This window comes from Eubalaena glacialis, chromosome X (genome assembly GCF_028564815.1).
Source record: "Eubalaena glacialis isolate mEubGla1 chromosome X, mEubGla1.1.hap2.+ XY, whole genome shotgun sequence".
In the NCBI taxonomy this organism is placed as follows: domain Eukaryota; kingdom Metazoa; phylum Chordata; class Mammalia; order Artiodactyla; family Balaenidae; genus Eubalaena; species Eubalaena glacialis.
The window spans coordinates 12,471,539-12,489,534 of record NC_083736.1 but is presented as its reverse complement, the minus strand read 5'-3'; the positions used below and the strand labels follow the sequence as shown (position 1 = coordinate 12,489,534).

Genomic DNA, 17,996 nt, shown 5'->3' with positions numbered 1-17,996 from the left:
CTTTTCGTTCTATTTTATGGAGCTGCACTTGGGAGTTGTGTCTTCCAGTGGCGAGGGGAGCCACACCAACAATCCCCAGGGCCTTTGCCATCACTATCCGGGGCCGCCCCTCCTGAACCACACCCACGTCCCGTGCTCCGGTGCCTTCTCGCCAGGACCACCTGCCATGCGCCCGGCAGCCAGGTAGGACTTCTTGTCAGCCTGCTTCCTGCAGGTTCCTGTCAGCAGGCAGGTGTATAGGTACTAGGATTGGGGGATGTAGGGCAATTCTGACACGTGTGGCCGCTCTAGTGATAGGTTCTGTGATGAAGCCCCCAGCTGTGACAGTGAGGCCAATGCTAAGTCGGGAAAATGGAGAGCTCCCCTGAAGAGCAGCCAGACCCTGACCCAGGGGCGAGGAGAAACGGGACACACTAAGGACGGGTTCACCTGAGGACACAATTGTGTCTTTGGAAGTTTGTGGTGCCGTCCTTATAAAAAGGTAAGTAGGTCCAGAAGAAATTAATGTGATCTTTGAAAGGTCAGAGTGAACCTGAGCATTGATTTTTAAGATGCTTTATCAATTAGAGACCAGAGGTTTTTCCTGATGATATTTATTGCATAAATGTAATTATTTTTCTAAAACATATTAAAATAGAAAACATGTTCTTTTGATCAATTTATACAAAGAAAATACCAATATAGTAATAAAAATACTGAAAATATATGAAAAGCACCAGAATATTAGAGAAATTACACCGGCAACAATTCTAGGAATATATTTTTTTTTTGCAATTGTACAATAAAGTGCTATTAAATCCAGTCAAAATTAGTGGCAAGATATAAAAACAGTTATGGTATATTATGAAATTTGAGGCTAGGTTTACCAGCAATTGTATTTTTAGGCTACTTGCCTATAATGATATTTCATTAATGTTTTCATGGAAACTCTATGAATTTCCATTCCAAGTGAAAATAATTTAAATCTGAACGTTGGTCCTTGGTAATTTGGTCATGAACAGGTAATGACATATTAAAAAATAAAATTATTAGTTATAGCGTACTCAAAATAATCATACAAATGTGATTAAATAAAATCAAATGAAGACACAATAAAATCAAATGTAAATATATGTGATCAATTAAGACAAGTACAAAAGTTTAGATGCCTTTGATTTTATGGTTAATTTTCAGTAAATTTTGCTTAGTAACATTTAATAGACACACAAATGTTAACAAGAAGTGTTATTAAATTCAACTGGCCAGACATCAGGGAAAAACATTTTAGTGAGTCAATGTAATTTTCATGTGAAACATTAAAGGGACACCCTTAGGACAATACATTTCCAATTTTGAGTATTTCCTCGCTTATTTGCCAAAGAACAAAACACATACACAGATACTTTGGGATTAGATTATAACAAAGCCAGGAATCTAACATATAAGGGGAAACCGCTGTGCACACACACAGGGAGATACTATGGACAGTACTTAGGGTGGGCTGCAGTCACTTTCACGTCTGGAGGTGGCAAACTGAAACAGAAAAACCCAAATTAAGACAAAGTATCAGACCAGTGTCCATTTAAGGTTTTATTTCCTAGGCCAATTTTGAAGGAACTCTTTTTTCATTCTTCATAACGCCGTTTTGGATCACGTTCTCAAGATGAAAGCCGCCAACACTACAACCTCAGAATAAAACATTCTCCAAACATGGCTCAATCAAAACTCAAAATTTATTTTACAGGCAGACTATTATTTTTTTCCTTCATATAAAGGAGATTTATATGTGAACCAACATGGACCGAAACTGGTTATATTAAATGAGAAAACAAACTACTTTCATTAGGCTCTGCTCCTGCGAGGTGTATCATGTTACGAATTGAGGAACCGTCCTCAGTATTGCTGTGACAAAGGCAGAATATATCAAGTGAGTCAATTAACCCTGGTCTGAAGTTTTTACAGTATTTTTCACTCTTAAACGGAGAAGTGACACTTTCGATTTTTTTTTTTTTTCACCCTTACCGATACTCCAGTCTTTGGTCAAGTTCCCTTCTCGTGGCTGATTTTAGCAAGGAATTGAAATGTAAATGAATTATACTGCTATGCATCTCAAAAACTAACTTACTTTTCAAAAAAATTTTATCTAACTAACTCCTTTCATTTAGAAAGGAGGGTGAAGGTGGTCCAGTGGAGGATCAGGCCTTTAGAATAAGTGAAGCAAAAGGGTCCGAGTCCAGCCAGAGAGCGCAACGTGAAACTGCGTAAAAAAAGACTGGAGAGGTTCTTCTTCTGGATGTTACTGACTGACAGAATTTAGAGAAAATCCAACCAGACTTAGTTCCCCAAATCCTAGCTAAATGAGAGAGTGTGAGTGTTCATTAAAAAGTCTGAGATTAATAAAGGGCAGGCAGGCCATTAAGGAAGACGGATAAGAAACAAAGGCTAAAGGTGGTTTGGCATTAAGTAGTTGTACATTCCAAAAGAACATCGACTAGCATCTGTTAGTAGTTCTCAAAATTACAAAGTCATGGTTACAGAAATTACTCTGTATGTTTTTTCAATATACATGTTCTTCTATATACATAGTATAGAAAAGCTAATAAGTTGGCTCAGCTATAATAATTCTGTCAAAAAAAAGCAGATGACAGTTTTTGGCTGCAACAAAGCATGTTACTTTTCCGTTCAGCTAACATATATACATGATAAAACAAGCTTTAAAAGTACTAAATCAAAAGGGAAAAATAAATTATCTCTATTAAGTCACACAACAGATATGCCTTTACTTACTTGACTAACTACCTATAGTCTCTTATAATCAATACCTTCAGCGTTTCCTTATTCTAACGGTTTATTTTCAAGACATGTTTCAGTTCCCCCCTAAATGCCGTACATTTCCTTGCAGGAAGCACAGATGTGCGACACTTTCAGCACGGTGGAGAAGTTCTGGGTGTTACTTTTTCCAACTAATGAACGGAAAAGCCACGTTTCCTACGGAGCACCGCTTCTTTAACTGTACAACAAATAGAAGAAAGAGATGACAAAAGCAAGCGAGAGCACTGTTAAGGAAAGCAGCCATTGCTGGAACCAGATACAACGCTGAACTTGGTCTTCAAGCTTCCTATTGCTTTCTAGTAAACGATTGAGCTAAAGAGGGGAGAAAAGGACGAAAGGTTTGTATCAATAACACAGTACAATAATCATGTGCATGACAAACAGAAATATTAGAAATCCCACAAACATTTACGGGACAGAGTCCATCTACTCTGAAAGGCTGGGAGCTGGAAATGCAATGCAGAATTAGATTTGGTTGGTGAACGGATGTGTATCTGTTTATTCTCATTTTGAAAAGGTCTAATTCTCTAGTTGAGAAAGGAACAAAGCAATCATTTCCTGGAGGTACTGAAACCAGCTATTCAGCAAGAGAGCCCCTCCACCTTTTTCAAATTTAAATGCACTACATGGTACCTTTTCCATGAGTTCAAGTTCTTCGATACCCACCAAAGCACCATGCGCTTTGCTATAAGGTCCCTAGTCCAAACTGAAATAGCCAGAGCTTTCAGAAAGTTAGTTAGAAGATCTCCAAAAGTAACTCACCACTTACCATTTCTGATCTGGCTTCCCTTCACAAAGAAGAGAGCATTTCTGTCGTGTCTACGCCAAAGGTTTTCTTTATGTCAGTGGGGAAAAAATGGATTTCTAATATTGATTAACATTAAGGACTTTTAGTTAGGAAGAAAGAACACTTACTTGTAGATAGAGATCTTCACTGGTTTTATCTGACATGTTAAAGGCATGGTCTTTTAATGTAAGAGTGGTTGGCTTAGTGCTCTCAACAATATGGCATCTTAACCTATGAAAAGTACAAAGGAAACATAACTTCTTAAAGTTTTTAATGAATTTTTGAAAAGTAAAATGTAAAATGAAAAAAGTTAAACACAGAAGTGTATGTAACAGAGGTGAAAGTACTCATTCCTCTCCCCAGATATACCTAAGGGAGCAGCTAGCTCAGTGTGTGTGTATCTTTGAAGGGGAGCAGAATTTGCCGCCCCAAAACGTGCCTCTGTGGCACAAGGTTTATCTTGAGCTGGTTATTTTTTAAGAAAAAGCAGACAAAAGTGGAAAGCTTTTTCACTTTTCAGTAAAAGCTCTGAAAAGTGAATAGAAGTTACCTTTTTGTGAGACATGTACAGTTACAAGGGCAATCTCCATTTGTAAGGGTGTCTCCCTCTCTGCCAGGTAGAGGAGGATGACTTTGTATCTCTAGAAACTCTTATCAGTGGAGAAGGCAGAGACTTAAATCCACAGGACAACCTTAGCCGTGTATGTTGTGCTTTTCCCGCCATCCTCCCAGAACTGGCTCCCTCACCCCCAACATCATCTTTTCTCTTTAGCTGGAGGTGGTATTTAAGGTGGTGTCATGGGCCATTGCGGGAAGTTTTACTGTTTTCCTGGTTATCTCAAGTATACAGGAGGTATACATGCTATTAAACTTCTGGTTTTTTCCTGTTTTCTTCTGTTCATCTGTCTATGATTACGGGGGGATGGGGGGGAATCTTAGCCAAGAACCTAGAAAAATAAAGGGAAAATTATTTTTCCTCTCCTACAGTTTGGCAACCTACCATGGGAGCTGCTGAGATACCATACTCACTTGGGAGCCTGCAGATGGGACTCTGGAAAACTGGCAGAAGCCCGAAAAGGGTAAGAATTCTTACCAAAGTCAGCTCTCCTGGATCTCAGTCTGGTGCAGTTGAGAGAGGAAGGTAAAAATTTCACCTTGTCCCTTCTTTTCCAAATTGAGATTAGCAGGAGAAAATATTTGTGTCAGCTAGTTCCTTAGGTATTGTGACTTTGGTAGAGATTTTTGTTATGAGTATTTTTGTCTTCTACTGGTCCTCTTTCCTCCCAGAGATGGTCATTGTTTTCTTTCATCTCTGTCTTTTGTGTTGTCATAAGGAGAACCATAGGACAGATGAGATTTTCCTTTTGTTTTATTCTGTCTTGAGAGCTTGGCTTTATGACCAGTTAGAATATTCTGTCTGGTCTCTGCCAGCTGGATGATGCATGTGTCTGCATGCATCTGGCGACCACCTGAATAGGCTGGGGATCCGAGACACTAACTGATAAGCAGCATTCTCCGATGGTACCGGCTCTCGTGGGCGTCTGTCATGAGGGCCCCTTGTCGTCTCAACCTTCTTGTCTTATTTAGGGCTGGAAAAGTCCTATTCCAGTAGTGCTTACCCAGTGTCACAGGTTTGTAACTGAAGGCATATCACATTCTTATGGGAAACTGGAGACACTTTTCACGACCCCATTCTTACCACCTGTGACAATGAAGGTCTTTGCTTTCTTAGGCTAACTCTGGGAGTGAGCTTTCTGAATCTTGTGAGGGCTGCATCTTTTGCACCCCCTTTCGGGATGCCTCTTGCATCCATGGTTAAGCCATAAAAAGGCTTATAGGTTTGAGTTGCTACTGAGATTAATATAAGATCCTACTACTCATCAATGGCCAAATGATGGATCTTTTGAATTGGAAAAACTTCTGTGTTTAAACATTTTTTAGAGAGCTCTCAGCCTAAACAATTGTCTTCTTGGTATCTATGGAAAGACCAACTTGAAAGGAGGACATGAAGGAGTATGGTGGCCAGCCTTAGGGACGTCCTTAGTAAGATGAAATTAACAAAGCTCTTTTTACCTCCACTTTCAGAAGATATCTACCAAATTTAGAGAAGAGTTAAAAAGATCAGTGGCCATTCAGTTCCCCACTCACAGGGACCTTGATTGGCTGCTAAGGGGTGTTCTTCACACCCATGATTATACTGTAGTTATCAGACAAGCCAGATGGCCCCCTAGGGAAAACAGGCACACTCACACGGGCAGCATGACCAGAATTCCTCCCAAATTATCAGGAAATGGATCAGCTGAAGGCCAATATTCAGGGGCTGACAGAAGCAATAGTAGGGTCTTTTTCCCCTAAGGTGAATTGGTCCAAGGTTGAATTGTGCACTCAGAAAAAGGAGAGCATTCAAAGGCCTTTGTTGAACGCTTTATACAGACTTTGTAAAGGCATGCTGCATTAAGCCCTGAAACTCCAGAACATAGAAATCATTTGATTTCCATCTTAATTGGAAATCTCCCTGATATAAAGCAAATTGAAGAAAATGTAGTTGGATGGGCAGGTCAGTCCCTTGATGTCATTCAGGCTGCAATCCAATTTTTTGAGGAATTAAAAGCAACTGTCTTTGTCTTGCAAATCTTCACAAAACCAGAAATTCAGCTCTAGAAGCAATTCAAAGTTCACCTATTCTAACCATTCCAAAACCTGCCCTATTTATCTCAAAATACTTGTAGGTATTATAAAAGACCAGGTCACTGGAAACAGAACTGTTCTGTACTTAGAAAAGTAAGAAAAAATTTAAATGGTAATTACTCTAAACCTCTGATAATAGGTAAAGTACCCCCAAAACTCCAGGAAAAACACTTAGATACTTTCTCTGTCCCTTTGAGATATAAATTTTCTACCCCACCTTCTCTAGGACCTGATAGCCAGCTCTTAGAAATACAAACTTTAGGAAAATGAAGCTCATCAGAAGTTAAAAATAAAAGGAGCTATTTTGAAATTGGGCAAATGAAAAAAGCAAAACAAAACCCCCCCCACAAATATTAATTTAAAAAGAAAAAAAGCTTTAGCACTCTGAGCAGGTAAACTTATTCCAACTGCCAGAAACACAGTTCGGATCCAACTGTTCTTTTATAAGCTAGTGAGTTTTGTCATTGTACCTAATTCATGGCTAAAATTTTGGAACCAAAGCTGTAAGGTCTCTGGTTTGCATCTGTATGTTTACATGTGTTTATATATGTATGTTATAAATGTTTGCTATTTCTCTACCTCTGAATGGTACTGCCAAGATTAATTCATAAAAACTATTCAACTGGCTTAAAGAAAAATAAGTGCTTTTCAAATTAAATATTCCTAAAACTCTCAGAAATATAGAAACTAACCCCCAATTTTTTTTCAAGTTCACATGATCTGGGATAATCTTTGGTAAATAAAAGCTGGGTTAAATCAAGACAGTATGGTACTGGCACAAAAACAGAAATATGGATCAATGGAACAGGATAGAAAGCCCAGAGATAAACCCGCGCACATATGGTCACCTTATCTTATCTTTGATAAAGGAGGCAAGAATATATAATGGAGGAAAGACAGCCTCTTCAATAAGTGGTGCTGGGAAAACTGGACAGCTACATGTAAAAGAATGAAATTAGAACACTCCCTAACACCGTATACAAAAATACACTCAAAATGGATTAAAGACCTAAATGTAAGGCCAGACACTATAGAACTCTTAGAGGAAAACATAGGCAGAACACTCTATGACATAAATCACAGCAAGGTCCTTTTTGACCCAGCTCCTAGAGAAATAGAAATAAAAACAAAAATAAACAAATGGGACCTAATGAAACGTAAAAGCTTTTGCACAGCAAAGGAAACCATAAACAAGACCAAAAGACAACCCTCAGAATGGGAGAAAATATTTGCAAACGAAGCAACGGACAAAGGATTTATCTCCAAAATGTACAAACAGCTCATGCAGCTCAATATCAAAAAAAACAAACAACCCAATCCAAAAATGGGCAGAAGACTTAAATAGACATTTCTCCACAGAAGATATACAGATTGCCAACAAACACATGAAAGGATGCTCAACATCACTAATCATTAGAGAAATGAAAATCAAAACTACAATGAGGTATCACCTCACACCGGTCAGAATGGCCATCGTCAAAAAAATCTACAAACAACAAATGCTGGAGAGGGTGTGGAGAAAAGGGAACCCTCTTGCACTGTTGGTGGCAATGTAAATTGATACAGCCACTATGGAGAACAGTATGGGGGTTCCTTAAAAAACTAAAAATAGAACTACCATGTGACCCAGCAATCCCACTACTGGGCATATACCCTGAGAAAACCATAATTCCAAAAGAGTCATGCACCCCAATGTTCATTGCAGCTCTATTTACAATAGCCAGGACATGGAAGCAACCTAAGTGTCCATCAACAGGTGAATGGATAAAGAAGATGTGGCACATATATACAATGGAACATTCTTCAGCCATAAAAAGAAACGAAATTGAGTTATTTGTAGTGAGGTGGATGGAGTTAGCGTCTGTCATACAGAGTGAAGTAAGTCAGAAAGAGAAAAACAAATACTGTATGCTAACACCTATATATGGAATCTTAAAAAAAAAAAAGGTTCCGAAGAACCCAGGGGCAGGACAGGAATAAAGACACAGACGTAGAGAATGGACTTGAGGACACGGGGAGGGGGAAGGGTAAGCTGGGATGAAGTGAGAGTGGCATGGACATATATACACTACCAAATGTAAAATAGATAGCTAGTGGGAAGCAGCTGCATAGCACAGGGAGATCAGCTCGGTGCTTTGTGACCACCTAGAGGGGTGGGATAGGGAGGGTGGGAGAGAGACGCAAGAGGGAGGGGATATGGGGATATATGTATATGTATAGCTGATTCACTTTGTTATATAGCAGAAACTAACACACCATTGTAAAGCAATTAATTATACTCCAATAAAGATGTTAAAAAAATAAGATACAAGGATGTAATGTATAGCACAGAGAATACAACCATTATTTTATAATAACTTTAAATGGAGTATAATCTATAAAAATATCAAATCACTATGTTGAATACCTGAAACCAATATAATGTAAATCAATTATACTTCAATAGAAAACAAACTGGCTTAACTGGTTGGTTTAATTAGATAGGCAGGTCTTCAGAGTTAGCAACATTAGATATAATAGAGACATGCAACCTTTATTCTACCTGGGCTTACTATTCAAATAAGTTCATGTTACCTCTGTTACAAAATTTGTCAGCAAGAAGAACACCTTGGCATGATGGCTGATTTTGTGTAATGTCTCCTGGCGTTTGTGTGAAGAGTCTAAACAATTGTTGGGAGCAAGTGATTTAGATACATGTCAGTGAGATAAACATTAGGTGAACTTATCAGCAATGAGTATGTTTTATGGTATATCTCTTAAAAAGTTTTCCAAATGTCTTTGGTAACTTGAAACTTTAGAGTTTTGCTCAGTTAAATGATAGGAAATTCACTGAAAGATAAAATACTGAAACATTAATTACTACACATAGGTTTATCTACTTTTGGCTTCTTATTACAGAATGAAAGATATTTGGGTATATTAGTAAACATATCTTGTGCCACAATGAAAAACTATACTGTGAGGAAGTATCTATTTCTAGAAATTATGAAATGTATTCATAAATTTGCCAATCTAAAGGATGCTGGTGTAACAGACTGCAAGTGCTTATTTATTAGTTTTCACTAGAAAGTAAGGTTTCTAAGGATTATTAAAACGACTAGAAATAAGTATATCAACCCTGTACATAAGAATTAGGATGTGTTTTTGGCCAAGAGAAGTAGGGAGATGCATTTTTGTTAAGGGAAGTGAAAGTGGTTTTATCCTAAAGTAAAGCTATAGTTATTTCAGAGTAGAAAATAGGAGAATAAAGGACAAACTAAATGGATACAGAAAGTTGGGAAGAGAGAGAAAGAGAAAATTTTACCTTGTGTAGTCAAACTGGCTAAAATTGAATAAATTTGTTTTAAGGGTTTTAAAAATAAGCTTAATATCAACAGTGTAATTACATAAAACTAAATTTTCTTTTTTTGCCAGAAGGACAGTTTTATTGGGCTATTGGTCTGGTCTGCTCCTGATAAGAGATTGTGAAAGGTTTTTCTTTACCTTTTTAAGTAATCTGCCTAGAAAGCAAAGATTTTGCATTTTATCAAAATAATTTCCTGTGCTTCATGTTATCTTTACCATCAGGTCTTTGATTAAAAGACTCAGTTTTAAGATTAAAGACTCAGTTTTAAGATTAAGAGCTAAGTTTTGCTCGCAACTATGTGACCTTCTGTATTTGCCTTTGAAATGTTTTTAACTGGCACTTTGGTTAACTGGATAATTAAGTATTGTTTCCTAATGATTTATGATTCTATTTAGTCAAGCGTCCAAAACCTTTTGATATTTTTGACAAACTTCCCCAAATCAAATTCTAAATGAAGTCTTTTTGACCTCAAACTAACTTTGGGATTTTCCCCAGGGCCCCTGGAACATCTCAAAAGATGTGTTCTCTCTCTTTATAAAAAGATATTAAACCACTTAGGCTTATTTGATATGTTAAATTACGTGGGACACATTGTCAAATAAGAATACTAAACCTTCTTGATTGTATTTGTATAGATACATGTTTCACCTTCAAAGAGATTCACAAAAAGGACTCTGACAAGTACTCTAGAAACGGGTTTCTGATAACTTGAAGATTGTAAAACTGAGCTGGGTAAGAATTTCCAGAACTAACGGAAAAAACTGAATTCAAGCAGAAAAAAAATTAATAACGTGGGATTGAATGAATTGATGAGAATAATTATAATTTTTATGACTTTTTGTTTGAAACATGTTTCGTTTCTCCAGATTTAAGGAAAACTTTTCCTCTTAAGCTATCTATGATTTACTGCAATTTGGTGAATTATACCTTTGTAAGCAGAATTGAGACAATTTTTCTCCATACCTGATCCCTCCAGAATTTAGAAACTCTTAGTGAATATTCTCATTTTCATGGTGATACAGTTATTTGCACAAGTTCAATGAGAATCTGTTCTCCTTGTAACAGGACACAATTGGAAACATGGTTGTATTATCAAGGTTTTGACTTGAATGTCATATTTGAAAATGAAATGCATAAAGTCGGATATGACCAGATGGCTTTAAGGAACTAAAGACCCTTGGAAACAACTGACCTGGTACCTTGCTTACAGGGTTCCAGACAGCCTTACTAGGTGAGTAAGGAAAGTCACTTCCTGGCAAGCTCAGGAACCTCAGAATATTTTGGGGACCTCAAGAAGAGAGGAATTTGCCTAAATTGGCGTAATAACCTTACCCTTGTTTACTGTGCTTTTTCTGATAGCTTTCCTCCACCCCACAACATCTTTCTTTTGTCTTTCGCTGGAGATGGTATTGAAGGTGGTGGCTTGGGCCATTTGGGAGAGTTACTCAGTTTTCCTGGGTCTCTCCCACGTATACAGGAGGTATCCATGTTATGAAACTTCTGTTTCTCTCCTGTTCATCTGTCTTTTATTACAGTGGGTCTCAGCCAAGAACTTAGAAGGGCAGAGGGAAAATTATTTTTCCTTTCCTACATCCTCCAGCTTCTTAATGCAGGTATAAATAACGCAATTACACACAGTGCTCAATAACCTAAGAAAAGTTTTTTATATGATATTCAGTAGAATTCACCTGATCTTATGATTTGAAGGAAACCACCCTTTCTCGATGGGGGGCAGTGCTTTCACCTGGGCCTTCAGTACCAAACCACCAAGTCTCCCTGTTTCTGTGAGGTAAGTGATTTTTTGAAGGTTATAGAACAGCAAGCCATTAGAAATTGATTTACAAAGCAAGAGAACAAAGCAACTCATGTAAAACAAAACCAAAAAGAAAGAAAAAACCCCATAATTTTGAGGTACTGTTTCATAAGAACTTCAAAAGTAGGCCCTCCTGAAATGTAACTTGAAAATTTAAACATCTACTCCATCTAAAAACACGTCACAACTGGCATGAGCCTTATCTAGATCCACGTCCTTCCTACCTCGGCTTTAGGTTCTGCTCCTTCTAACTTTCTCAGGAATTTCACTGTCAGTGGTTTATCTTGTAAGGTCAGCCTCTCCTTCTGAAATGGTCCTTACTATGGTTTTTAAACAACGCTCAAATATCTCCCATTACAAAATCCCAAACAACCCCTTCTCAACAACACAGTCTTCCTTCCAACTACGACCCTGGTCCCTCCCCAACAAGCCAAACCTCCAGAAGTCTTACTACCTCTGGTTCTTTGGCATCTGGCTCCTACCAACTGAAAGTGTTCCCCGTGAGGTCATCAATTACCTCCATGACGTCACAAGCAACGGGCAGCTCTCACACCTCATCCTTGACTGACATTGGCAGCACTTTGTGAAACACACTCTAACCTGGGCCTTAATGACACAGCTCACCTACTGCTTTCCCTCCTGACTCCCTGTATTGTCCTCCTTCATTTGGCTACTAAATATTCCTCTGAGCTCTGTCTGTCTAACTTTCACCCTCTCTTGCTGGGTACAAGTTAGAGCTAGCCTAGAGGAAATAAAGCTCGTCTTCCCAGGCCCATTCTTATTCTTCTTGTTCTCCTACCCTCTATGAATTGCCTGCAAAGGGTGATCTTGTCCAAGGCATTTCAGATCAGGTCGACGTTCTCCCAGTGGTTTTACAGTGGTGCCCAAGCTGCTCCTCTGGGCGCTGTCTGCCTCCAACAATCTTTCTTGCTATGGATCCTCTCACACTCTGTTCCAGCCACATCTGTAATCTTTCAACTCCTTATTTAAAGATTCAACTCAACCACAACAACCCTTACTAGGTTTCTCAGCTTCTCGTCTATAAAATGGGAAAAATAACTACCTAGGACCTAGGGTTCTTTTAGTGACTAAATGAATAAATAAATAAGAGTAACACACTTAAATAGAACTTGCTATATGCCAGCGCTAGTCTTTCACCTATGTCTGCCCACAGTCTATTTTTCTACACAGCCTCCCAGAATAATCCTTTTAAAAAACAACAACAACAACAAGCCGATCACCTCATGGCTCTGCTCAGCACCAACTAATGGTTTCTCCTCTCAAAATCAGAAGTTCTCACTATGGCAATGATCTGGCATCCCTTACTGGATTCAGGCTACACTGACCTCCTTGCTGTTCCTCACCCAGGCCAAGCACACATCTTTTTCATTTATGGTTCCCTCTACCTGCAAAGCTCTTTTCCCCATTATCTGTGTGGCCTACTCTCATTTCCTTCAGGTTCTACTCAAATGTCATCAGTGTGGCCATCCTTAACTACCCTCAACTGAGCTTTCTCAATCTTGGCACCACTGAAATTTTGGGCTGGATCATTCTTCGTCATGGGGTGCTGTCCTGTGCATGGTGGGATATTGAGTAGCATCCCTGGTCTCTACCTACTAGATGCCCACAGCACCCCACTGTCCCAGTTATGACAACCAACAATGTCTCCAGGTATTGACAAGCATCCCTTGGGGGGCAAAACTGGGCACACTCCGAAAAAAACCCCACAACCAACCTTCTTCTCTATTCTCCTCTTTTCTATACATCTTTTTTGCACACATGCACAGACATACATGTATATGCCTATATAGTCACAGGGTTTTCTCTTCAATAGGATAATTGTCATACATATTTTTCTGTGAGTAGGTTTTTTTCTTTTCCTAATAGTATACCACAGATGTCTTTTTCCTGTATCAGAACAAACAGACGTACTACACTCCTGAATGGCTTCAGAGTACTCCTCCTCAAATGCATTTCACTATTACTTTACTGATGATTTTTGTGAAACAATGTTTCACTGCAGCAAACATTCTAGTACATAAGGTGAGCATTCCTACAAAGGTAACTGCTGTAAGAGAAAATCTGTGTTTCTAATTTTGACACATCCAGATTCTTACACAGGCTGGCAAGCAAATCTCTATTAGCAATCTCCTAGAGAAACTCCAGGTCTTATTCACCTGGGTACCCCAGAGCCTTGTAGGGGTTGGGGCCCACAGTGTAAGCCTAGATGTCTGCCAAATGCCAGGAGGAAGGGATGCCTGCTTAGCCCATGTAGGCGCATTCCTCTTTGGGATTTTTCCCATTGCAATTTGAGAGCCTGTAAGGGAAAAGCATACCTATGCTCCATTACTTTGTTTCTAGGAACTTCTTTCCAGAACTGAGTCAATTCTGCTGGGCCCGTGCCAGATGACTGTTCCATTTCTGCAGCCATGATCAGAAAACGGTCTTGGGCAGAGACTGTTAAACCTGCATTCCAAAAGGGTAACTTATTACATAACAAACAGGAACCTTCACAAAGGGACAAAGGGTTGGCTATGTGGCTTAGGCATTATTCTAGAAAACAACACTAAGGAAAAAGAATAATATGGAACTATCTTAAAAAAGGAAAAAGTTCTCCTAAAGATGAAGAATTTTTTCGTTTGAAATTCAATTTTACTTGTTAAAAAAAATTTTGTTTTAATGACAGCCATTCACCCGTCTCATTTTACAGGTGAGAAGACAGATGCCCAGAGTGTGGCAAGGTGACTTGCTGATACCCTGCTAATTTCTAGATTCCAGTCCAGCTTTGCTGAGTCATCACCCAGCCCCAGGCCCCCCATAACACCCCACCGTGGCCAGCCAGGTGACAACTCACCCCCGTGGGGAGACACAACTATATCAACTGATGCACCAGGGTCACAACTGCTGTTGCTTGGCTTGACTCTGTACTTTTCTGGAGCAGTTGTTCTCACCTGTTGATAAAAAACAGTAGTCACATGACCTTTACACTCTTTGGGGGCAAATGGCTTTAAAATGACTTAAAAATCATTAATAAAGTCTATAAAACAATCTTGGTGGTTATGTATAGAATATATATTTTCCCATCTGCAGGACAAAAGCATCTCAATCTACTAGAAAAAAACACTCATCAGTCTGTCAGTCACTTAGCCTTCCTCTTAAATTAAAGAAATCCAACTGTTAAATATTTATCCTGTTAATCACCTGAATTTAATAATTCATGTTCAAAAAACAACACACATTAGAACACATGTTACAATAGTGTCCAGAAATTTAAAAGCAGTAATCAAAGGACATCTAGGAAGTAGATGATTTAAGGAAGGAATACCCTACAATATGGGGCAGTGGTGGACTCAGTCCTGTTATACTTAATGCTCAGTGTCAGGTTAGTATCCAGTATCAACTATACTCCAGAATATACCACACTTGGGGGAAAATGCACTTTAGATTTTATAGTTTTATTTTTTCACTCTCTCTCTGAATTAAATTATTCATACAATGAAAAGTGATTCTTTTTTTTTTTTGAAAAACAAACATTAAACCCTGGGACTAATTTGGACAGTACCCTATTACTGCACGTTAACGACTAAGATACAGACCTCAGGGAAAATTTTAGATAAGCTGTGACACACGGTTAGAGATAGAAGGCAGTATAAGCCTAAAAATATAAATAAAAATACTGTGCAAGTTCAAAATTATCAATCTTTCAATTTTCACACATAATTTATGTCTTTAAGATATTTACCTTAAATGCCACTATGTTTTTCGTTACATTTGTCAACACTATTAAAGCTTTCTTCTCTTCAGATTCTGTACTTCCAAAATACAGTTCTTCCGCTGGGCTAGGTGGCAACAAAAGCATAAGCCAATGGTATTGCTCAGAATAAATGACAATCTAATCATCAGCTTGAAGAAAAATATTTGGTTGATATTTTACTCATTTGTATAAAGAGATTTCATCAAAGAAGATTACAAAACAATTACCTAATATATTTTGTATTTTAATCTTACTGATTCAATGCACGCTATTTAAATGTCCTATGGTTTCCCCCAAGATCTAAAAGCAAAATAGGAAAGAACAGGAGTGAATTAGGAATTCTGAATTAGTCCTATAATCAGCACCACCTTAAGGTTTATTTATTAAAACTCTTTCTTTGGTAGGTGATTGATTGATAGATAAAAATCAGAGAAGAAATTCCTGCTTCAACTTTACCTAATTACAAACATTAGAATGGGGCACATTTTTATACATCAACAGAAAAGAGTATAACTTAAAAAGATCATCAGGGATGTATTTAAGAATAAGTCCTGACTATAGAAAGGTTTTTTCTAAGTAATATGGAAGGAGATAAACACAAAATATGGGGTGGGAACTACAGGAAAAAATTGTCAAAAAATCAGTGAGGCTCAAAATGCAAATTTTACTATTATTGGCCACTGTATATGAAAAATAAAAAGACTCAAGCAAAGTTTGTGTAGTTTAATTACATGAGCCAAATCGGGTGCCTCCAAATAATGCAAAGGACTGTGATTTTTATTTATTAATTTACTTTAAAAAAATTTATTTTTATTTTTGGCTGCATTGGGTCTTTATTGCTGCACATGGGCTTTTCTCTAGTTGCAGCAAGCAGGGGCTACTCTTTGTTGCGGTGCGCAGGCTTCTCATTGGGTGGCTTCTCTTGTTGCGGAGCACGGGCTCTAGGCGCATGGGCTTCAGTAGTTGTGGCTCTCGGGCTTCAGTAGTTGTGGCACACGGGCTCTAGAGCACAGGCTCAGTAGTTGTGGCACACGGGCTTAGTTGCTCCGCGGCATGTGGGATCTTCCCGGACCAGGGCTCAAACCCGTGTCCCCTGCATTGGCAGGCAGATTCTTAACCACTGCGCCACCAGGGAGGCCCGGACTGTGATTTTTAGAAAGGTGAAATCTTCAGATAGCCCTTGACTTTGAGCTCCACCTTTAAATAGATTCATTTTATATCAGGAATATCTGCATATCAGAGATATTTATTCATGTAAAGAACACACATTTTTAAATAAGTGCTCTCCCAGGAGAGCTGTGCCCAGCTTTGGACAAGACATAAATTAGCATGGTCACTGGCGTCTTTTTAAAACCCAATCTGAGGGCTTCCCTGGTGGCGCAGTGGTTGAGAATCTGCCTGCCAATGCAGGGGACACGGGTTCGAGCCCTGGTCTGGGAAGATCCCACATGCTGCGGAGCAGCTGGGCCCGTGAGCCACAATTACTGAGCCTGCGCGTCTGGAGCCTGTGCTCCGCAACAAGAGAGGCCACAATAGTGAGAGGCCCGTGCACCGCGATGAAGAGGGGCCCCAGCTTGCCACAACTAGAGAAAGTCCTCGCACAGAAACGAAGACCCAACACAGCCATAAATAAATAAATAAAAACAAAAACAAAAACAAAAAAACCCAATCTGAAATATACCACAGAAAAGACAGGAAGGTTATGGATCTCAGAACTGCTCTCAGTATCCAGCACAAAAACCATGAAAAGCTCTAGGGAGACAGAGGTTGGTTAGGTCCCTGTGTGTGTGTGTAGGATAAGCACTGATTTTCTGGAGGGATGGGTGGGCATTGCAGAGTTGGCTTTCTCCCTAGCCAGATCTTCTAGCCATACGTTGATAGTTATAAGCCAGGACCTATGGTTTTGACAGGCCTCCAGAGAAAAAACAGTAACTTCCAAACTAGTAGAGGGAAAAATGGGAAACAAACAAATTCCAAAGTGGGGGAAACGACAAAGAAAAACCATGGAAAAGAGAACATGCACATGTGTTTCCCTCCTTCCCTCTCTCACACACACTCATGCAGATGGTGAAGATAAATCCAAATAGAACAGTAATCAAAATATACGTAAACAAACCAATCTTGTCAGAGAATTTCAGATTTGATGTTTAAAATGTCTGGCTCTATTGTTCATGAGTCTTTAACAGTTACATAGAAAGGTGTCAAGTAAAGGGATAGAAAATGATACAGTAGGCCATTACTAAATAAAGTTGGTAAAGCAGTATTAACATAAGGCTGTATAGATTTACCAACCAAAAGCATCATTAGTGAGAAAGGTCTTTACATAATGATAAGGAAACAATACTGAATTTTTTGGATTGAACAACCTAGAAAGAAAAATAGAGATGTGCTGAAATTTGGCTTTGGTAAAAACCCTATTTTTCTGGTTCAGCTTTAGCTTTTGGAAGGTCAAATCGATAAATGGCTACTTCAGTGTCATTTCTGGCAACCTCAAACTTGTGCAAGTCAAACACTATCAGTAAAATGAGAAAAATATATGTCATTCAGATTTGTTGTTAATATATGAATATTCACTCTTATTACCTGATGTGGGATAAAGGCCCTTTAAACACACTCAACAGAATAAATAACAAAAAGGTAGCTACAAATATCTACTATATCTGGAAACCAAGGTGAGTCTTCAGATAACCCTTCATTTAATATTTCCACAGTTTCAAAAACAGTCCAGAAGTTTTCTTAATTTTGCAGTTCCCTCAAAATGATCAAGGTATATTATGAAAGCATAGTTAATAAAATC

The 17,996-nt window shown here is 38.6% G+C and overlaps 1 protein-coding gene across 2 annotated transcripts in view; it reads right to left on the bottom strand.

Annotated features, from left to right (window-relative positions):
• Positions 1-650: 650 nt before the first annotated feature.
• Positions 651-17,996, bottom strand: part of MOSPD2 (motile sperm domain containing 2) — a 63,106-nt gene continuing 45,760 nt past the window's right edge. Inside the window, exons 11-15 of one of the 2 annotated variants that reach the window (XM_061177984.1) lie at positions 15,188-15,284; positions 14,300-14,396; positions 13,782-13,911; positions 3,727-3,829; positions 651-3,123 (exon numbers count right to left, since the gene is read on the bottom strand). In XM_061177984.1, the coding sequence (XP_061033967.1) occupies positions 2,986-3,123; positions 3,727-3,829; positions 13,782-13,911; positions 14,300-14,396; positions 15,188-15,284 (565 nt within the window). In that variant the 3' untranslated portion in view covers positions 651-2,985. The remainder of the gene's footprint in view (positions 3,124-3,726; positions 3,830-13,781; positions 13,912-14,299; positions 14,397-15,187; positions 15,285-17,996) is intronic. The other variant, XM_061177985.1, reaches the window with a different exon arrangement.